The 23463-nt window shown below is 35.6% G+C and overlaps 1 protein-coding gene across 3 annotated transcripts in view; it reads left to right on the plus strand.

Annotated features, from left to right (window-relative positions):
- Nucleotides 1–20589, plus strand: part of Kcnd2 (potassium voltage-gated channel subfamily D member 2) — a 445925-nt gene extending 425336 nt beyond the window's left edge. For 2 of the 3 annotated variants that reach the window (XM_048786033.1, XM_015488426.2), the window contains exons 3-7: nt 3321–3483; nt 12079–12174; nt 13043–13135; nt 16151–16398; nt 17956–20589. In XM_048786033.1, coding sequence (XP_048641990.1) covers nt 3321–3483; nt 12079–12174; nt 13043–13135; nt 16151–16398; nt 17956–18133 — 778 coding nt within the window. In that variant the 3' untranslated portion in view covers nt 18134–20589. The remainder of the gene's footprint in view (nt 1–3320; nt 3484–12078; nt 12175–13042; nt 13136–16150; nt 16399–17955) is intronic. The other variant, XM_048786034.1, reaches the window with a different exon arrangement.
- Nucleotides 20590–23463: the final 2874 nt, after the last annotated feature.

Below are 23463 nucleotides of genomic sequence, written 5' to 3' on the forward strand. Positions count from 1 at the left end.
AAAGAGAAAGTAGATGCTTATAAAACATAGCCAGGCACTCAAGGTGAACTGTAGAAATTGGCTCATGGGCACACAGTATTGTACAAGAAGGAGCTGACCTTCTAAAGCCCACAGACATATCTCCATTGTAAGAATGTCCTCAAGTCCTTTTAACTCACTTTCTAGGTCTCTTTTTTTGTTTGTTTTTAAGCTCTGACTGCTTCCTCATTAACATAATCTTTAGATTATGATATAACTTCCCAGTTAGAATACAGAAAAAAAAAACTTGTTTAATATGGACCCCATATTCTGGTTCTTAAGTTATTATTATTGTTGTACTATAAATTAAAGCAGTACCATCATTCTCTGACCAGAATCTTGTGGGAATTACAGTTACAGTGTATTGCTTAACTGCTGATCCCCCACTAACACCAACAAAAATAAGTAACTGCTTCTTCAAAGCAGAGGATCAGATCCCTGTGGGGTCATCTAATGCAGTGCCAGTCAGATTTGCTTTCTGTTACTCTCACAAGCCTGTCCTGGGACAATTCCTTAGCAACTTCCATCTTCATGTTAACACACCAATGTTTTCCAAATCTTCATGTTAACACACCAATGTTTTCTCACAAGAATAATGTTAGTAATATTGGTCATTTCTGAGGTTCCCTCAAGCTGTAATGTACACCTCCTCCCTCCTGCCTTCCCCAGGAATGAACTCTTATAGAAATTCAGTAAAGAACAGAAAATATTTTCTTTATTTGTAATTTTTAGACATACAGGACAGTAGAGTGTATTTTGACATATTATACATACATGGAGTATAACTTTTTATTCTAATTAAGATCCCATTCCTGTGACTGTCCATGATGTGGAGTTTCATTGGTTGTGTATTCATACATGAACATAGGAAACTTACATCTGATTCATTCCACTGTCTTTTCTATTCCCACCCACCCTTCCCTTCATTCCCCTTTGTCTAATCCATTGAACTTCTATTCCTTCCTCTCCCCTCCCTTATTTTGTGGTAACATCCTCCTATCAGAGAGAACACTTAGACTGTGGTTTTTGCAGATTGACTTATTTCATTTAGCATAATAGTCTCCAGTCCCATCCATTTACTGGTAAATGCCATAATTTCATCCTTCTTTATGGCTGAGTAATATTTCACTCTGTCTATAGACCACATTCAGAAAATGTTTTCATTCGAGTAATACGTGGTAAAAGCCTGCTTTATGCTAGTGAGACACAAAGTAGAATGGTTCTTGCTTTGACAATTTTATTTTCAGGTGGGTCTATGAGGAGCAAAAAAAAAAAGTAAATTAATAAATAAGAAAATAACATCTGTGGATAATAACGGTGAAGGTAACTAACTGGGAAATTGTTATAGAGAATGATTAGAGGCAATAATAAGATTACTATGAAGAAGTAATTAGTAAGATTACTATGGAAATAGTAGTAAATAGTAAATTACTAGTAAATAGTAAGATTACTATGAAGAAGCTGGAAAATAACTTCTCGGTTGGAGATACTTAATGATGAAGATTGAGAGTATACACACTCAAAAGACCCAATGGCCAGGGTGGCCGGAAGACAGGGATCTTGGTGGAGTGTGGTGTGAAGTATAGGCAAGAATTAAATGATGTAGTCCCTTGAAGGCAAAAGTAAGAAGTTTGGATTTATTTTATTTTCAAGTCCACCAGAGAGTTTGAAGAGAGTTAATTGAAACTGCCTAATCTTCATTTCTGTGCCTGCAACTCTGGCTGCCATGTTGGCATGAATTGTATAGTGGTAAATGTGGAAAGTTCTGGTAAGATGGCTCTGGCAGGACAAGACAATGGCTTGATTTATTCTGACAAAGTGGAGACTGGTAAGAGACCCAAATGAGATTTGATAATTTTATCAAAGTCAGAGCTAGGTTTATCTTTTATTAAAGAGCTAATTTGGGTCAGGAATAGTGGCTCATGCCTGTAATCTTAGTGATTCAGGAGGCTGAGGCCAGAGGACCACAAGTTCAAGAAGTTTGAGGCCAGCCTTATCAACTTAGTGAGGTCCTAAGAACTTAGCAAGACCCCTTCTCAAAATAAATAATAAAAAGGTCTGGGGATATAACTCAGCAGTGAAAGCATCCCTGCATTCAATTTCCAGTTGTGGGGAGAGCTAGGGTTGGTCAGAGACAACACTATTAACTAAGAGAGAAGATATAGATACTGGGAATTGGGATGTGGCCCTTTCAATCTTGGTCTGAGCAACCAGGAATTTGTGGCTCCATTTAATCATAGGTGGAAAACTTGGAGGAACAGATTTGAGTGGGGACAGAGGAAGCTAGGGAAATAAGATTTTCATTTTGGCTTATTTAATTGGAGCAGACAGACTGTATGTAATATATTAGCTGATAACTTCATTAAAAGCTTTTCTCCTAAAAAAAAAAAAAAAAAGATTTAATTGGCTCTTAGGCTTCCAGGGATAGAAAGAATCAGATCAGACTATTGAAAATAGGGGTCCAATTTTCAGGAGAAATATCAGGGCTGTGGATGTAAATTAGGGTATAGTTTTAAGATACGGGATTGGATAATATCAGATAGGAAGAAAGTTTATATGAAGACCATGAGGACTCGAGACTGGGACCTAAATGTACTCCAAAATTGAGACGGTAGATAAAGGGGCAGGAACCAGAGTACAAGAAGGAGAACTGGTAGCCAATGAGGTAAGAGAATGACTGAAAGCATTTCTAATACTAAAGCCAAGAACAAAAAGTGATTTGAGGAGAGAATAGTCAACTAATCAAATACAAATGATAGACTAAAATTATCATGGAGAAATCGCCATTGGGTTTCACAAGTGAAGGTTAATGGGGACCTTGCAAAGTTTATTTTTTAAGTGATTATATCTGATGAAAAGAATGTGATGTCCTACTTTTTCTACATCAATTTCATAACCAATCCAATGTTGAAAAAAAATTAAGTGGAAAAGTGTGTTATCTAGACTATAATTTCAGCACAGAAATATTGACTATTAATAAATATAAAGAACTGTGCTACATTATGTAAAGGACAAATTGAAGAGCTATCATTACCTCATCTGGCTTAAAATATTTTCCAATCAAAGAGATTTCTAAATGTTAGAAGCATTTTCTACAAAGTGGAAAGGTAACTTTTTCTATCCAGATATTCATAATTTCTGGCTTTATTAAAATCTGAAGCCATGTGCATTATAGTTATGAAGTAGAAATAGAGAAGTATCCCAAGAAATCATTTAACATAAAACAAAAATCTATTTGTAACAGGTGTAAGTGTCTTTTCCATGACTTGAAATGATAGACATTTTTTTTTTCTCTACTTCAGGTATGGTGACATGGTGCCAAAAACCATAGCGGGGAAGATTTTTGGTTCCATCTGTTCACTGAGCGGCGTCTTGGTCATTGCTCTACCAGTTCCGGTGATTGTTTCCAACTTCAGTCGGATCTACCACCAGAATCAACGAGCAGACAAACGAAGGGCACAAAAGGTGTGTACTCAGCTCTGAGAAACCATGATTTGGCATCTCTTGCTATTTATAATGAGCTTCAGAATTTCCTATTGGCTATTCAGTGCCAGGTTGTTCTATGCTAAACAGAAATTGAACATCAGTGGCTCAAAGCAAGGAATATTTGTGAAATATGCTCCAGGTCCGTTACTGGTCTAGAGATGAAACTTCATCTTGACAATGTACTTCCAGTCATTCAAGCCTGGTAAGGGCTATCATGATCACCCACTGCCTCCCCAAGCCTTTCCTGGAAGTGGCCCATGACTATTGAATTAGCCAAAGCAAGTCACACAGCCATGCCTAATTTCAAAATCAGCAGGAAACAAACCTACTATGGGGCTGGATGCAGGAAGTAAGTAATAATTGATGGAGAGCACTAATTACAGCAGTAAATTCAAAGAAAGATTCTTGGCAAATTTTATTAAAATCAGGTTTTTAGATCTGATTTATTTAATCTCTACGAGGGATCAAGCTGATTCCGCTAGCTTGACTAAAGTGTGTCACAGATATTTTGTTTATTTGACACAGGAAGTAGGATACATATTATGATTTGTAACTGATTTTTACTTCTGACCCAGCAGCTTCCTGTTTTTTCTCTGATCTTCTCGCCAGTTACTTAATTCTCCTAAGTACACACCGCATACCTATTTGTAAAATGGGAAAACAATAATATTAAGATTATATCAAGTACATATACATCTACATACACACTTAATAATATTAACAATATTTAATGTCATGGGTGACTGATCATATTCCAGGCATTGGGCTAACGTTTTTAGAAATCTAGCTAATAGAATCTTCACAGCATCTCTAGAAGTTGGTTACTTTATTCTTCCAACTTTATGGATGGGAATCCTAAGGAATTCAGGAATTAAGCAATTCTAAGGTCACATACCTGATGGGTTGGAGAGCCACAATTCAACCCAAGCCAGGATGGCTCTCAGTTTCACACAACTTAAACATTACCGTCAGTTGTGTCTCAGAAACACTGATTGATTGTTGGCATACTCCTCTTCCCCATTCTGTGTCAAAATAGTCACCTGGAAAGGCAGGGCCCTTTTTGCTTAAAAATAACTTTAGGGTTGGGCACAGTGGCACACACTATAATCCCAGTGACTCAGGAGGCTGAGGGAGGAGGATCACAAGTTCAAAGCCAGCCTCACCAATTTAGCAAGGCCCTAGATAACTTAGCAATACCCTATCTCAAAATAAAAAAAAATAAAAAGAGCTAGGGATGTGACTCAGCAGATAAGATTGGGTTCAATCCCCAGGACCAAAAATGAAAATAATGATAGAAGTCTCTTCTGTAGTTTCCTCAATACTAACACTGCTGTATTTCCAGTATCCTTCATGGTCACTGTATCTTTGTCCTTCAAAAATATCTTTTATTAAATATCTAGAAACCATTTATAACCATGACTAAAGCAGATGCACAATCTGGATAATGTGGTATAACTATAAGATATCTTGAGCGATTTGGTGCAGTTCATAACTGACTTTATAGGTAATTACAGAATGAATTTTAAATATGCTTTTGAGCAATTTTTTGTCTCTTTAGTAAAGTATAAAATCTCATATAGTGTGAACTCTTTGGAAAGTTCAGGTTAATCAGTATGGTCATACAGTGTGTTGTCCAGAGAATTCGTTTTATATCTATTGTCAGTGGTCCTCTTCATTCAGCAAAGATCACTGTTTCAACTTTGGAGTTGATTATTTAATAGACACATCTCCCACTCTACCCCATTTTTGGACTAATAACTAGTTTTTAACTCCTACTGATAAGAATAATAAATATCCCAGATAACATGAATGCAGAGAACTGATCATCCAATAAACAGGGAGAATTTAAAAAGGCGACCTCTGGGCAATGGTGACCTCATGCAGGATTCAGGACAGACCTTCAGAGCAGCACTAGGAGGACTTCAGGCCCCTCTTCCAGGGCACTTTGTGTGTAGGACTCTTGGTCCTGCCCTACTTCGATCCCCTACTGGGCATACATCCTCTGAAATATCACACATCCCCCATGAAAGCTTACCCTGCACCACCCACCTATCTCCATTCTAGGAATGCTTTCTTTTAACATAAGAACCACTGTATGAAAACTATAGGAAGCACAAATGTGATTATCAAATATCCAATTCCCAAAATATCTGTGTTTTTTGGAATTTGTCATGTATAACAATAAAGAAAGTCTTAGAATATTTTAGAAGCCTTTTGGCTAACTAAATTTTAAGAGCCAAAGTAAAAGTAATGTTATAAAAGTATACAAATTAAAAAGCGTGTTTTAAGAATGACTTTGGCATTTTAAAAATATCATCTGTATTCTAAATTTCTGCCACAATACAATGAATTTTACATATGAGCACTAGAAAAATTGGCCTAATAAGCCAAATATAATAACCTAATATAATATATTCAGTTAATAGTCTATGGCCAATAAGCCAAGCATAATCCTCTAAGAACTTAGGTATTCAACAAAATAACTTAACAAGGGACGTTTCCTATTTTCCTTCCCAGAAGATTAAAAAAAAAAAAAAGCAGAAAAGCCTCCATTAGGCTAAGAAAGTTTGCATTTATCTGGGCTGGGGTGACTTGACAGATATTAAGGTTATGCAAAAATAACCAGCTGATTCAGTCAAGCAAGCAGTCTGCTCAATAAAAACATTATTCAAGCTGACCAATTAACATAATATTGTAAAATGGTTTCTTAGATCAAATTTTTTGGTGTTTAGTCCAATTGCCAGCTCCAAACTCTAGAAAAATCTTGAATGTGCCTAATATCAAGCCTTTGAGAAAATTCTGCCATCACTGTCAGGGATACTTTCTTTCTAGGCTCTTCCCCCAGCATATACATTTTCTCTGATTTCACTACACACTGCTGCTTTTTAAAGGGAATGTATTGTTTACCCCCATTTTTATCAATCCTTCACAATCTGAACTGTACATGGACATGTGCATAAATATAGGTTTTTACTGAGACCTTTCCCCTGCCCCCACTGTGTGCAATGTACTTTAATAGATCTATTTTTCCACTCAGCTATTCAAAAGGTGTTTATTGAATACCTTCCAACAGGTGGTAGGGTTGATATTTTAAAGCAAGTGGTACACCTTGCTTTGAAATATGAATAAGATCATACATAATTTGTAGATTCACAGGGTAACCTTTGTTCATCATGTAATAGAAGCAATGGTGGTTATAACTGTAATTTACAAATACTAGTAACAACAACAAACTCTTTTAGACTGTCTAGTATGTCCCAGGTGCTTTATAATATTCACAATCAACTTACAAAGAGGGTGATATTATTATTTCCATTTTACAGGTAACTTGCACACAAGCAAACATTTGTTGATTAAAGTCCAAGACCAGAAAAGTCTACATTGTTCATACTGTGAATTCTCTGTTACCTAAGGGATTTCCCTGTAAGGAACTCAGAATACAGTGAGAAATTTAGAATCAATGAGCTAGTGTGCAATATATATGAATATCTTATTCTCGCATGGAGAAGATTTTTTACATTCATACAGATAGATGTTACTGATACTCTGTCATTTATCACATCCTGCCATGGTACTTCTCAGACTTTAGATTAATTGGAATCATATGGAGAGCATGTTAAAACACAAATTGGATCCTGTTGTTAAAACACAAATTGAACCCTGTTCCCAAAGCTTCTGATTCTGTAGTTTTGAGTTGCAGCCTAAAAAATTTGCATTTCCAACAAGTTCCCGGTGATACTGCTACTGCTATCACACTCTAAGAACCATTGCCAAGTACACTCAGCAAGGTCCAAATCAGAAGATTTTTTAAACATAATTCTAGAATAATGCATAGACAAGAAATAAATCCTTGCTGGAGCCTGAGAATGATCTGGTTTAGATTATCCACTACTAAAAACAAAATTATTCAATTCCTACCCAAGTTTCTGTGGATAATCTAGTTTTTTTTTAATTTGTCTATATTTTAATGATCACCTGTTATACACTCATATAGGAATTTGTGGATTACATACTTTTCCCTACCTACTCTAGGTTTAGCCTTGTTGAATCACCTCTGCTCTTAGCTCTCCACTCCTTTCCACACTACCTAATGTAACCACCTGGCAAATTCCCATTCAGGGTACAACACTTAGGTCACATATCACTGCTTCCATCAAAATTCTTCTGGGTATTGTAGGCAACCTTAGTTCCTCCCTTTTTTCTCCCACAATAGTGTGTATAATCTATTATCATGTATTAAACTGTATTGTCCCTCTCCTCCACCATAAAGAGTATAGTGCAGTAAATGCGTGGCACAAAATAGCACTGGTATCTATGAGAGGTCCTGGGTTCCATACTTAGCACAAAAAGTAAATAAATAGAAAGCATTATTTTGCTTCTGATGCCCTTCTACATCTTCTTTCAGTTCTTACCTTTCCCTACCCAGAGTCCTCTTACCATCCTGTCATTTCTTCAGCTGACCCAATTCCCTGTTTACACCCAGCACTGCCATCCCAGGATTAACCAGGCAGGGAATATTCTACTGCCTTCCACTGACTTCCTTCTACTCTCACTTTTTTATTATTGTTTGGTACTAAAAATTTGTCTCATTTTTAGGGCAGCTACTTTCCTTAGCAAATGGAAAGATTCCAATAAACTCTTTAAATTTTTAAAAGCTGAGAAAGCTTAATATGTTAAAGCCACATGAAGCTTTTTTACTAAACCATAAATGAAAGAAACAACCAAACATGAAATTTCCAGAACACATGGTACGGGAAGTATGTGGGCTGATATCTGAGGAATAAGTAATTGGCTGAGATTACCAAGGAAAGAGATTTTCTGTTTTTCTCCCTTAAGCTGCCTGGGATACCTTAATTCTTCAAAAGTATTGAGACTAGTTTGTGATTTGATGACAAGATGGTCCAGAAACATCCCTCAATCTGCAGCACATCTTATTTAGAAGGTAGCTGTTCATTTAAGCGAATTGCTAACTCAAAGGTATTTTGTTAGGGATCTTTCTCTGATTGGTGCTCAGCCTCTATTCCAGAAAATACATTATAAATTTAAATAGTATTATTTGTCATAAATAAGAATCATCTACTTGCTAAAAATCCATTGTGTTACCCTGCATACTAGTTTCTGAATGCTTTGTCTACATGGAAGTCTGTTCCATGTCAAATTAATTTAAGAAAAATTGTACACTGTGTCCTCCTTTTACCCTCACATATGTCGTGAAGAACCCAGCTGCAGGGAAAACCTGCCTAACATCTCAACATTCCCCAATCTTGTCTTGGCCACAGAACCAGTTATTTGCTTTATCTGGTTCATTTGGATTTTATGCATCTCACTTATCATTCCTTGCAACTGACTGAGAAATCCTGCTGAGATTAGAGGATTAGGCAAAACTGAATTTCTGAGAAATTGGATGAATGGGAGAAATGTGCTTAGGAGATGAACAGTTTTTCCCAAACACCACCAGTATTTCTTAAAGCAGATAAATAGTTCAAAAATAACTACCAAGCTTTTATTCTAAAACTGACAATACAAACTCCATTTTTAATTAACACTTTGGAAACCTTCTACTTTCCAATTGACCACAGTTAATTATTTACTGAAACTTCACCCTGATTTCCATTTTTGTTGCTGGCAATTTGCCATGACAAGAAGTTCTCATTTCCTTCCAGGGTAGGGTAGAGGATTGGAAGGATTTTTTTTTTTAACCTCTCAATTATACAAACTGGACTTGCCAAGATTGTCGTACTGAAGAGGTCATAAGTAAAATCATTTTCTAAAGTACTTTTATAAAATAATTTCCCTCAATTACCTGCTGGAACCAAAGTAATTAAAGACCTCAAAGGGGTCTTGAAAACATTCAACAGATATTTGGCATGTACCACCAATCAAACAATATTGTGTCAAAGTAAGACAAAAGAGGCTGAACAAAGATGAGAGATTCTTTTGCTAATGCACTGTATGAATCTAGCAAAAATGACCATGCTGTCTCTAAAAACAACATATTTTTCTCTAAGGTTAGAACCACTTCTATAGTAGTGATGGCTACTGTATGTAGATTTGCCACTATATGAAGAGAAATATATGACATCTTCTTTTGCTGGGTAACATTTTTGGTTAATGTACGTGTCTCATTAATGAAAGAATGACATAGGTGACTATGATATAAGTTGTATTATATATAGTAGTTGTGAAATAAAGAAAGGGAAGGAATGAAGGAAGGAAGAAAGGAAGGAAGGAAGATGGAGAGGTAGGCAGGCAGGCTGGCAGTCAAAGAAACCAAGGAGAGGAAAGAGAAAGGAAAGAGCGGGTAGAAGAGAGAAGGAAACCAAAAAAACAATAAATGTTTCAGGAGATCAAAGATACCTAACTAAAATTTCAACAATAAGCCCTTTCTGGAAACCAATACATAAACTGCTTGTTTCTGTATTATTATGTCAGTTCCAAGTCTTTTCCAAAAGTGCCTATATCATTTTCCATTGTTTGTTGAGTCAGGCCTGAAATTCTGGCCCTGCAGCCCAGCATTTGAGATGCAAGTTTCTCTACTTTCCAACTTCATTCTCCAGCATTGCCCCAATCTTTGAGTGACTTAAGCATTACATTGACAATGAAGAGAGGAAATTTGTCATTGTTTCTCAAAGCTTATAAATATGAACTCCTTGCAACCTATTTTAATCTGGAATCAGAGCCTGGGAAGACTATATTTAGAGGTGAATGTGGAGTTAAAGCCACAACAGTTATCTTAAAGCTACTTTGAGAGCTTCAAACATCTCAGTGCGACTCTCAAATGATGTGGATGCAAGAGCATCTGGTTACAACGACTTTGAAGGGAAATTTGGTAAAACCTATTAATTGAAGGAAAATTTGGTAAAACCTGTTAATATCACATGTACACACACATCCTTTGATGCAGGAATAATTGCTTTCAGAAGTTTGTCTTGCAGAAAAGCTCATGGTAATAATGTTAAAAGCAGGAAGTATTACTTGCAGTAGAAAAAGATGCTTTAAAAACTTAGTTGGTAGTTGGCAGGCCAAATAAATATGCTTCACTCATACAGATAGGGCACATAGGGCACATCCATAAAAAGTAAGAGTTTCCAAGATATGGTAAAAAAACACAACTAAGTGTAACAGTGTGAGGAGTGTTCTTCCAACTGAGTAAAGATATATAAGCCTTTCTATATGTATACATGTGCTTGCTTTGATGTGCTTAGAAAGTTTTGGATAGGATTTCCTAAGAAGATTACCCGTTGTTTACTCCAAAGCATAGGAAGAAGATGGCTCCAGGATCAGAGAGACTCAATTGCTTGTATATCGTTTTATAGGATTAAAAGTTTTATGATATATATGCATCTGTTTTCTGCTTTAAAAATCTAAGTAACTTTGAAATTCTTACTAAAAAGAGCATTCTAGGGCTTGAGACTAAAGATAGCATCTGTGTGGGGTGGTTAGAAAGGGAAGAGGAGTCTTCTTAGGGTCAGTTTATAAGAAACTTCTTTTTCAAGTCACCCCAGTTGCTATGTTACATACTCTTGCTGAGAGATTCATCACAAGAATAGAATGGACACCAAAGGAGTGCTGCCCAGTGGGTGCAAAGCAGGCATCTTCTCTCACAGTCTAAACAGGGTTGTATCCCCAGACTCATAAAGTAGAATGCCAAAAAGGAAATCAAGCTGACCACCCAGTTTGTTTGGTAATACCTCTCTGGTGATGTCACTCTAACAGTGAACAACTGAAGTGACCACCAGAAAAAAATTCTCTTAATTGAAGAACATTCTCTATATGAAAAAAAAATGTTAAAAAATTTTTTAAATGATCTTATAGACATCTTTGGATGGGCTTGCTCTGTTCATCATTTCCACAAATTCTAGAGTGAAATACAAAACAGATGAGAATACAGTTGGGTGAACCTTGCCAACAAAGTAGATAAATTCAGAGATTTTTTTTTTTTTTAGGGAGTCCATTTTATTCAGCAAGGACTCTATTTTTCCTCCTTTAACTGAATAATTACAAAGATTAAAGTTTTAAAGTTGGAGAACACAGATACAGCTGAATAGTGGTTCTAAGAATGGAAAGAAGGAAGGAGGGAAAGAACGAAGGATAGAAAAAAAGGAATTGGTTCTTAGAACTTAGTTACTAATTTTATAAAGGACATTAGTTTAAATGAAAAGGAGATGGCAGCTGATTTTCTGGGCTACTGGTCTTCATTTCATTAAGCTACTCAGATTTGGATAAATGAAAATATAAGTAAAGTAATATTGCTATTTTTCTCTTGACACAATTGAGAGAAACAGTAATAAAATAACTTCATCTTACTGTAAAGACTTAATTTCAATTCCTGCATGCATAACCCAGCTCTAAAGTAGTTAATTGGCCTTACTAATAAATGTTAACTAAAACAAAACATTCAAAAGAGGACAGGAGCATATTTGTCAGTAGTTACATGTGAAAAGTTGGCTTGCTTTTTAAAATATGTATGCTGACAGTAGGATAAAGCAAGACTGACTTCACTGTTTGAAGAATACCACACATAAGTATTGATGGGATGTTCTTTTTTTTTTTTTTTTTTTTTTTGTCCTGTAGAAAGCTAGACTGGCCAGGATCCGGGCAGCCAAAAGCGGAAGCGCCAGCGCCTACATGCAGAGCAAACGGAATGGTTTACTCAGCAACCAGCTGCAGGTAAAGTCAAGTTCTTTGCATTTTTTAGTGATCAGTTTATTGGGGTAATATTAATTTAGCTCTACTTAACCATATAATTTTATTGGGAATAATTATGAAAATGGCTAGCAAAACAGCAAAAGTGTTATTTTTTTTATAAGCTCCTCCTGTACACTCCAGTTGTCTGTAGCTGGTTAGAAGCTGTGCTATGGAGTATTGCCAGTGGGTTATGATTCCTAAACTCGCAATCAGACAGCTTTTCTACACTATCTCTAATTAACATCAGAGAGGCAGAAGATGCTCAATAATTCAAATGCCTAATTCTTTTTTTATTTAAAAATTGCTCATGTTCTTAAAGTTCAGGTAATGGGGAAGCAGAGGTGATGCCCCTTCTTGTTTTACTTCTTAATAAAGAGAGAACACCATTGATTCGGTGTTGGGAATGTCACAGTGTCTGAATGAGAGACTTTTACTTCAAAACTTTCCTTTAATATTTAGGATTTCCATCATCTTTTCTTACAAAATATCTTTCATGTAGGTGCACGAAAATGGTTTCAGGATTATCTAAGTACGAGGTTAAATTTTATTATCTAAAGATAAATGGCTCAGGCTTTCAAAGAAAGTTGGTCCTTGAATGAGTAAAAGAGATTTAAATTTTCAATTCAGGGAGGCATAGTCTAAAAGACCAGACCTCTAATTTGATGAAAATTTGTATGCTGATCATTCAACTTAAAAGCAACTGCACATTTGTCTGTTTTTAGTTTAAAAAAAAAAAAAGTGCTGCTGGTGAGACTCAGAAAATAGGCCAGATTTCTGTGCAACTGTGTGGTTTAGATTCTTGCTGTTTGCAAATAAAATAGAAGCACCTCTGTTTCTTATGTGTTGATAGTCCTCGGAGGAAGAACAGGCCTTCATTAGCAAGTCCGGCTCCAGCTTTGAAACCCAGCACCACCACCTGCTTCACTGCCTGGAGAAAACCACGGTAAGGAGACAGCACAAGGGCCTGCCTCTGTACTCTGACACTAGTCCCATTTGCCTTTATGCATACACAATATTTCCAAGTATTATTTCACACTCCACATTACTGGAAAATATGATAAAAACCAAACAAACAGAAAGCCTGTAGTATGTGAAACTGCTTTGAAATATCATAATGACATTTCGAGTTGGAAATTATTTTAAGAAACCTCTGTCTTAACTTAGTGGTATCTTAACTCTAGTTCTAAGATATCAGTTAAATGCAGTTAGAAAACTGTCTTCCAATACAGAGTCCAATAAAATATTCTGTCTCATCTGTTTTTAAAATTTTGATTTAAAAGGGGAAAATGATATTTCAAGTGTGCCAAACATCTGGTAAAGAGAATATCAATAGCAAAAAAAAAAAAAAAACAGAGAATAACAGAATAGAAGCAAGTAATTCACAGATATAATACATAGAGGTACATAGCAAAACTGATCAGTTTGCATTCAAAAGAAATGTCACATTTAACCACTGGTACACCTCTGGGTGTTGAGGAAAAAGTTTACATTTCTTCGCTTACAGGCAATAAGTGGGACTTCTCCATAGTAAAGACGTTCATTTCTTAGTTAGCTAGTCAATGTGGATCACAGTTTGTGATTACAGAGCAGAACGAAATTTTTCATCATATTGAATCAGGTCAGCTTCTTTACTCACATTACACATTTACACATTATACGTATTCTCACTTTCAATATATTTCCCATCAGTTTATTTACCTATATAACCATGCAACCAGTATGTATCATTTGTCTGCTATGTGCCTAATAGTGAGCCTGATCCAAGACACACCATGAAGTTAGTATGGCCTCTGTCCTCGTTGAGTCTCCATTTATGGGACAAAACATTAACCATGGGTGTTACTAGAGAAGGGGCATGAGCAGTGGAAGAACTGACAGGGCCACAGTGGAGTGGGGCAAAGAGGATGGAACCCCTAGGTGACAGGCTCAGACAAGGCTTCTGGAAAGACCTTGAGTTGAGAACAGAAGGATGAGAAGGAGGTAAACAAGGAAATGAAGAAAGAGGAACTTGGCCTAAGGGGAGGCAAAAGAATTTGAGGGTGACTCAAAGGAGCAAGTGTAGCATGGCCCAAGAGGAAGCAGAGACAGTGGCTGGATAATGTCAGTCTTTGGAATCAAGTGAGCAATTTTGATTTTTGTGTCATGATAAATGGAAATCAGTTAAGTGTTTTACCAGGATAAATACATAATTATATTTGCATTTTTAAACAAAGATATGGACAAGTCTATAACCTATTAGTACTTTCTTAGTACTTACTTAGTATTAAGTTTCAAAGCATAATACTTTGGAGCTCAAATGATACTTAGATGAACTTAAATGATAATGGTAGAATGCATTTACCTTTGTCTTTTTCCTCTTGTTTCCTTTTTTCAATTACTTTACCAATGAAGACTACATTTTTAAAACCAAAAATTACTTTTAACACCACCTATAAAAATATAGGGTAACCAATAACAGAATGACTTCTTCAATTCTAATTGCTAAGGAGATAAATTAAAATCTCATGCAGGATAACTTGTATTATGTGTGTGAAATGTGCATTGTAAAAGAAGAAATCAGATTATGAATCTTTTGTGTACTTTTTTTCTCTAAAATGTAATATTTAACATGAAATTTTGCCTTATCTAATCAAATTATTCTCTGGACTCTAAACAGTAGAATGTTAAATTTCATGTGTTTCAAAATGCTTTTCTCAGCAAAGAGATGACAAAATGAGTAACTAAAACAATCTATTTCCTATTAGCCAGTGAATTGCTTCAATTGTTTTACTAATATTTTAGGATGAGAGATGGTTAAGTGAAATTCGGTATGTGCAAAGTATTCCATTAGAAGGCCATTTCTGTGCACACAAAGGAAAAACAGTAATTGAAGTTATTCTCTAGCAATTCAGACCAAAATGTTTCCCTTCTATTTCCGAGGTAAAATTCTTGCATAGGCATTTTAGGAGGCAATTCTTTACTAAACATTTTAAAAGTAAAATTGACACTGTGCATCGATAAAACAGGGTGTGTGAAATGATGCCCATTACTGATTGCCTATGGGCTAGAAGGTAGTGGGTGGAGAACAGCTGGGGCAGTGTGGTGCAAGCCTGCAATCTCAGCTTATCCCAAGGCTGACACAGGAGGATGGCAAGTTGGAGGCCAGCATGGGCAATTTAGCAAGACCCTGTCTCAAAATAAAAAATAAGAAGGCTGGAATGTAGTTGAGTGGTAGAGCAGTGTTCTCTACCAAGGTTCAATCCCTAGCACTATGCACACACATGTGCACACACACACACACAAAACACACCCTGAACCCAGACTGAGGTCATGAGTTCTCCCTGTGATATATCACAAAGAAAAGAGGCCATGAAAGTTCAGTGCTCATTCCTTCTGAGTCAAGCACAGTGACCCATTTTACAGATAAACATTTTATTTTCTTAGTTAATAAGTTATATTTTCTTATATACCAGAAATTTTAGGGAAGCATCTAAAGAAATCGGAAGTGTCTTCAATATCTTATTTTCAGATTAATTTTTTTTCAATCCCATATGAAGGTATTTGCTACTATTTAACAGTATTACTCGTGGTGTTCTATAAAATAACCTCTTTTCATGATTTCAATTTGTTTAAAAAATAAAGTCAATGTAAATTTTTAAATTTCCTGTAGATATTCTCTATATTCATTTCAAGGGTTTTTTCCCTTCTAATTTCTGACTTCCTGATTTTATGCTTAAATTCATAAATTATATTGTAAGATAAAGTTAATTTGTCAATGGACACTGAATCCACCGGCATGCGTCAATCACGCAATCTAACTAGAGAGATTTTATTTCCACACAAATGTCAAAGAAAAGTGGTTCTAATATTCTAATCTTCTGGAAAATGGTGTTAGTAAAAGAAAGCTATGCATTTTGTTTATTTTAATTTCAAATGTGCTTCTCTGCTTTCTTCACGTTTTCTTCCAACTCTGAAATAGAATCATGAATTCGTGGATGAACAAGTCTTTGAAGAAAGCTGCATGGAAGTTGCCACCGTTAACCGTCCTTCAAGTCACAGCCCATCTCTCTCTTCACAAAAAGGAGTCACCAGCACTTGCTGTTCACGTCGACACAAAAAAACTTTCCGCATCCCAAATGCCAACGTATCTGGGAGTCATCGAGGCAGCGTGCAGGAACTCAGCACGATTCAAATCCGGTGTGTGGAGAGAACTCCTCTATCTAACAGGTACCTGGATGAACCTACTGGTTCACAGGCTGTGTCCCTGCTGTCACATTGCCACCTATGAGCAGGGAAGTCCTAGCTCCTAGGGCTGAGAAAGGGACAAAACTGTGCAGCAAGTAGGAGAAGGAGTCCACTGGCATATCCCTTGGGGTCAAAAGTAGTAATTATGTCAGTATTAACAACAGGAAGAAGAAAAGATGACTAACAATGTTTTTATTGCTTCAACTCTACAATTTTTTGATTGTTTGAGCAAGGACCTCTATACCCCGGAGCCCCATATGTAAACTCAAAGAGCCTGAAATGACAGTCAAAACTACTAAAAAGACAAGTGAAATTGACATCCATATGATTGAAAGTTATTCAATAGTACCTAAAATATATTAACGTATTCAATATGACAGTGAAAATTAAAACTATGCCTACACAAATCTCTTTTATTAACCTATACTTTTGATCCAAAAGATATTTTTGGGCCACATCAAATACAAAAATCAATCCAATATCAAAAAGATAAGTTAAATTCTAAAATTGTTTACCAGTTAATTTATGGAAAATTTATGTGAAACTTTTACACTGACATTTCCCTTTACTTTTCATTATTTACTATTTTTTTACCATAAGTGTCTAGTAAAAAGTAATACATTTAAATTATACATTAAAAAGATCAACTTCTGCCAAAATATTTTTTACTTCCTTCTTTTATTTGAAGAGCATATATTCTTAGAGTGACCCTCTATAAGTTCAGTCTTGCTTCTTTGTTGGCATTTAAGAAGCTATGTTGAAAACCAAGATGAGATTTTCAATTCAGACTACGTTGATTTATAAAAATTGGACCACAATGTTAAAATTTAGGACAATGAAGAATTTTTATCTTTAAGACATTTTACATCCATCGTAAAACAAAGTAGAAAATGGTGACAGTTTTAAGAAGAAAATATTATGACATAAACATTTTAGTCATTTTCCATAAAAATAGTTTTAATTCCTGTTTATACCCTTCATGATCCTTCTCCTTCTGCTTCTCCCACAGAGTATAACATACTTGTTAAGAATATCTTTTGAGAAAACCTTCAAGAACTAGATGGGAACAGCTAACTTTTTTGGCTTCTTAGGATGTGATCATCACTAAATTGAGGGTTTATTTGCATTACATACTTCAAAAAGACATAATAATGAAAGGATTTTGTAGAAAAAGGAATTGAGAAATCACATGGCATATCAAACTCTGAGTTTCTATCTTAAAGTTATTTTACTTTGCTCAGTTCAGGCTGTCCAGATTTTACCTGGTCCTTTTTCTTTCTTACATTTATAATGCAGTTTGAGAAACAGTTGAGCTGGCTTTAAGAATTGTCTTTAATGTTAATGAACTGGTTAATGTTCAAGATAATATATATTAAGTTTTGATGTTTCATATTAAGTTTTGATGTTTCATTTTTACGTGATAATTTTCCTGAACATTTAAAATGTTACTTACAAGCATTAAAATGTACATTTTTCAGCTTCATGAAAAAAATTAAATAAATATCTTCTTTTCTTAAATCTGTTTTTTTCCCTCATCAGCCGATCCAGCTTAAATGCCAAAATGGAAGAGTGTGTTAAACTAAACTGTGAACAACCTTATGTGACTACAGCAATAATAAGCATCCCAACACCTCCAGTAACCACACCAGAAGGAGATGACAGGCCAGAGTCTCCCGAGTACTCAGGAGGAAATATTGTCAGGGTGTCTGCCTTGTAAGACAATTGGATTAGGTTTAAAAGAATTTGAGCCCTGGCTGTGGAAAGAATCTCAATGTAGAAGAAAGAAGAAAAAATAAATAAATAAACGTTTTGCAGATTAAGACAGCAAAACAAGAAGGCTGATAGTGAAACAAAAATAAATCTTCCAAACTCGAGGATGTGAATAAAACCACCAATGGCATTTCTAGACAGAGTTTGACCTGTTATACAGAGGAATATTCTGTGGCCCTTTGACTTTGTGAATGAGCACAATGAAATGCCGCCTATCAATGCTTCTTATGATCAGAACTCTTTTTTAATAAAACAAATAAAATAAATCTTTGAACAAAATGTTCCAGTTGAATGCAAAACAAAAAAAAAATATGGAAAACATTTTGATAAAAATTTTTCCTGTTAAAACCATGAACATTGGCTATGATGAAGATTATTACATATGGGGAAAAAAACTCATACAACACATTTGTATTGACTGAAGGAAACCATCATAATGCATGCTAGAATTCTTTGGAGCAGTGATCTCAGTTTCCTTATGTTGTCTTCAGAATAGGCATGATAAACTATAATTGTAGAAAGGGGAAATTTCTGTGCACTTACAACAAGCTGATTGTTCCATGGTGGGCTGTGCAAATAAACTCCTTTTAGAACTGCAGTATTTCTCATGGGGATGCTCATTAGTAAATCTGAAGTGTTCAGATAGTTCAGTATTATTGTTTAGCCTTGCACCTAGTTACTGTTACAACTGCAATAATTCACTGCACACATGTTGTATCAGGAATCAGGATTTTTTGGTGGTTGTACTTTCCAGATTATAGGTACAGTAAGAGCCACATCCATAGAAAAACTTCTGGTGTTGCAAGGTTTAGGTGACTTTTTAATCCAAAACTACTGTGTCATCAATGTTTTTCAGTAGTATTCTTTGGTCCACTGTATTGCTGTGACCCAGTGCATTCTGTATTTCTAGGGTACCTTTGTATTGGGTTCATTATCATCAGAGAAACTAGCGTTTACTGTAGTTCAAGTGACTTTCCTACTTTTGTATTCCCCAATAAATTATCTTGTAAGTAGATTGTCATCAATCCCCTTGTCAAAAACTAGAGAAAAGGAGTTGACATCTATGAATTATCTCTAATGTCTTTGTTGTTTATGGAAAAGCCCAGATACTAGATATATTGGGATGTGTTTCCTGAAGAGTTGACTGGGACTAATATCACAGGATCGACGATCTCAGAATCTTACTTGATGTATTATTTATTTTGCTTTAGATCTTGAATACATGTTGAGAATACCTAATGTGAATTGGAATGCAGAGATAAACGGGAGTGCTTCATGTCGCAGTATTTGATGAAAACATGCGGCCAATGCCATTCATGAAGGCGGCACCAATTTATCTCAGAAAGGTCCTGTGTTTGGCAAGGTGCAGCGTTCTCCACGAAATTGGGAGGACAGGAGCTTGATGATGCAAGATTGATTTCTGTGTACATTTAAGTGCAAAGTCTTTATACCTTTACACCCTTAAAATACATCAGCAGACGTGTCTGCACGTGACAGTGTAAAAAAGTTTTATGTCAAATAAAGTTTTGTTCATTCCGAGCCACCACTGTAAGGAATAAAGCTTAGTTTCTATATATGGAAAGAGTTAATAATTATCCCTCTATTATAGAGATCTTCAAATGCTTATCATAACTTATAAAAATTAATTAATCCAACCATTTTCGGGTAAAGTCAGAAATTCTTGCTTCCCATTTCTAGAATAGCTTCTAGAACCGTGCTGTGCACACAGTAGCTCTTAATAAACATTTGCTGAGTGAAAGTAAGATAAACTACTGTCTCTTGGGAAGAACTGGCTTTATTCCTAGTATGTCTTTTAAAAAGCTACTAATCTTCCAGCAGCGTGAATATTAACAATTATATTAACACCTGCCTCTTGTCACTTTATGCTTCTAGAGCAAATATATAGTGAAACTTCTTTGATGGCATTTATTGAGAACCTTTTTAAAAACTAGACTAAGGAATCACAATCAGGAATACTTAATGTCTTTTGATTCCCAACAAGAAGTTCTATTTTCAAGTTCTTGGTGTTACATCAAGGAAAATGCAGTTAGGTTATTTTAGTTGACAATTCTGCCTCCTCTTTTCATTTATCACTTATCCAAAATATTAATTTCTTTAGATGTTTGGAAAAGAAAAAACCTTTTTGATGTTTTAGGTGATTTAAAAAATATACTGTGTTGGTGGTGAGTGACTATTGATGACTGTGTTAAGTGCATCTGTATTGTAAGTGAAATGTAATTATTTCTGTGTACCATATGGAGTAACTAAGGTCATTGTTTTGACAATTTTGTTTGAAGTTCATATATCTTATTTCAAAGGATAGCATAATACCTGCATTATGCTGGAAAAAAAAATAGACCTTTGGAGAATACTTAAATAAAACACGTGCATGCTTGAACAGGACAATGTGGTTGACTGTTGCCCTTTTTCCTTAGACTTCATTCCTTTCCAAAATCTAAGATGTGCCGCATTCATACCTGGGGGAAGCCTATGACACGTATGGACTAGAACTCAACACTTAAACCTAGTCTGAACGGGTGGACACAGCAGCCTTACATCAACAGTGGGAATTTAGGAAGAAACTTTAACAGAAAAATTAGGGTCATTTAAGTAAGGCCAGTTCCTGAATCTTATAAACTTCTTCATTACTACCACTTGGTTTGGGCAAAATAAACTCTAAGATGGGCGTGGTGGCACACGCCTGTTATTCCAGTTGCTGAGGCATAAGGATCTCAAGTTCAAGGCCAGCCTCAGGTAATTTACCGAGGCCCTAAGCAACTTAGCGAGACCCTGTCTCAAAATGAAAAATAAAAAGAGCCTGGGGATGGCTCAGTGGTTAAGCACCCCTAGGTTCAATTCCTGCTACCAAAAAAATAAAGAAAGAAAATAAGTAAAGAGATAAATATAAGCTATGAGATAGTAGTTTTGATCAGAATTCCATTAAGTTCTCAAAGGATTTTTTTCCTATATACGAAAACAGAAATTTGTCTAGCTATATGTGTGCATATTGAATGTATATATATTCTAAAAAATGAATATAAGCCTATGTATATGTTTGAATAATATATATTCATAGGCTTACATTCATTTTAATAATATGCACATACTGATGGTTTCTTTTTAATACCCTGAGGAGAAAAAGAGCAAGAAAATGTTAAGTGTTTATTATTAAAAGAAGGAAAAAGACAAAGTAAATCATTTAATAGGAACTGATTTAGCTAGTGCTATGTATGATTTTTTGAGTGAATAGTTTCTGTATTTTCTTGTTAATTATTTTCCTTTTCGGCCATTGATTTATTGAGGTATCAATCCTGCATTAAAAAGGTCCAACACACCTGCCTGCTCCTTCAACTTAGTTACAACATTGGCTTGGAAATAGCCTCCAGGAGTGATATTAATCAATGCCAGCAACATTTCTCAAAAGCATATAAAGGGTTCTTGATGTCAGATAGATGATCCACAGAGTCTTGTAAAAAAAAAAAAAATGTCCTCTTGAGTAGGACGTTATTAGGGTATTTGTTTTATTAACATACAGATACAACAATGTTTATTGCACTGTGTAAATATCATCAGAATTTTCAACACAATTGTGTAGGCACACCTAGTTATTTTAAAAATGAGGGTTTAAACTGACTTTACCTCGTCTAATTGTGTTTGAGACAGTAAAACTTTTTCCAAAGAGTTAATTTTTAAACAAGTTAGCCTAAGACAATTATAAAACTTACTTTATTGTCAAAGGTTTTCTGTTTGAAATACTGTGGGATCCATGGCTTCTAATGGTTTGTTTGTCACGTGGCCTTTACCCTCTTTTCTCCTCAACACTAATTATTTCTTTGGCAGGAGCCTCTTGTCCCTCACCATTTTTAACCCTGGTTTCTCCATGGAAGTCCATTAGGTATCCACTGTGTATTCTACATGAAACTCCATTCATTGAATACTTGGGATGAGCTAGATGTTGTGTTGATGCTAGAGAAACAGAGATTAAGAAACCAGACCAGGCCGGGCACGGTGGCACAAGTCTGTAATTCCAGAGGCTCAGGAAGCCAAGGCAGGAGTTTCTCGAGTTCAAAGCCAGCGTCAGCAAAAGCGAGGTGCTAAGCAACTCAGTGAAACCTTGTCTCTAAATAAAATACAAAATATGGCTGGGGATGTGCCTCAGTGGTCCAGTGCCCCTGAGTTTAATCCCTGGCACCAATAAAAAAAAAAAAAAAGAAACTAGACCAAACCTCATCAAGGGATTATATAGGAAAATAGCTCAAAATCCTCTCTGCTTCACCCTGCTACTCACACTCTTACAAGGCAGTGTCCTTTCAGCCATAGTGACAGGCAGTCTTCTGCCTCAGTCTCCTGAAGACATCTCTTCAACAGATGTTATAGGAGGACAATGTTCTTCAAAGTGTTTTCTCAACTTTTTCCATCATGCTATTCAAATCCTCTTTCTGGTGGCAATAGTTCTATTATTATGGGGGTGAGGAGCCATCAAATGAATCTTGGAGGAAAAATAAGAAAGGAAAAACAAAACAAAAGATAAGAGAGGCAAAGCTTTACGTGTAAGACTTGAATATGTTTTTTTAAAAAAATGGAAACAAAAACTAACCTCTACCAAGTATCCACTCTACCATTCCTACTGCAGTGTGAGAGAAAATTAAGAAAGCTGTTAAAATAGTTTTGCAGGCGTAACAATGCATCTGTGAATCCTAACATCAAAAGCTCTATTGAAATATCTGAAAGAATGAGGCAACAAAGTAGTACATCTGAGAAGAAAGGTAAGTTTCTTTCTTATCAGGAGCACTCACCACAAAGGTAGGCTTGAGGGGTTTATGTCAATTCCAAAACATGGGAATGGTTGAAGGAGGGTATGGAATGAATGTGCTAAAGATCTAGAGAGAGATTTGGAGCAACTCTGGTGACAAAGGTAAGCCTCTTGACAAGGGATACAAGGCAGTAGAGAGGAATCCTTGGGTTTGGTTCTAATTGACAGTTAAACATTTTAAAATATGGTTTAAATCCTTTTAATTGCTTTCTTAGAGCTGTGAATGGCAACACCAAAAGGTAGATTAAACTATTATCAATTTTTAATAATCATGCACTATTAGATTGCTCAGATATCTCTCAGATTCCCTGTACAACAGAGAACAGGACCCTAACACAGCAGAATAAGAAACTAGGGCTAATAAATGATAAAAAGAAATACAAAGAATTGAGGTTGAATGGACCATGAATTGAGTAAATGAACCTGTTTAATTTCCCAATCAGAGATACCTGCTTGGCGAGACA

This window comes from Marmota marmota, unplaced genomic scaffold (genome assembly GCF_001458135.2).
Source record: "Marmota marmota marmota unplaced genomic scaffold, marMar, whole genome shotgun sequence".
Lineage (NCBI taxonomy): Eukaryota > Metazoa > Chordata > Mammalia > Rodentia > Sciuridae > Marmota > Marmota marmota.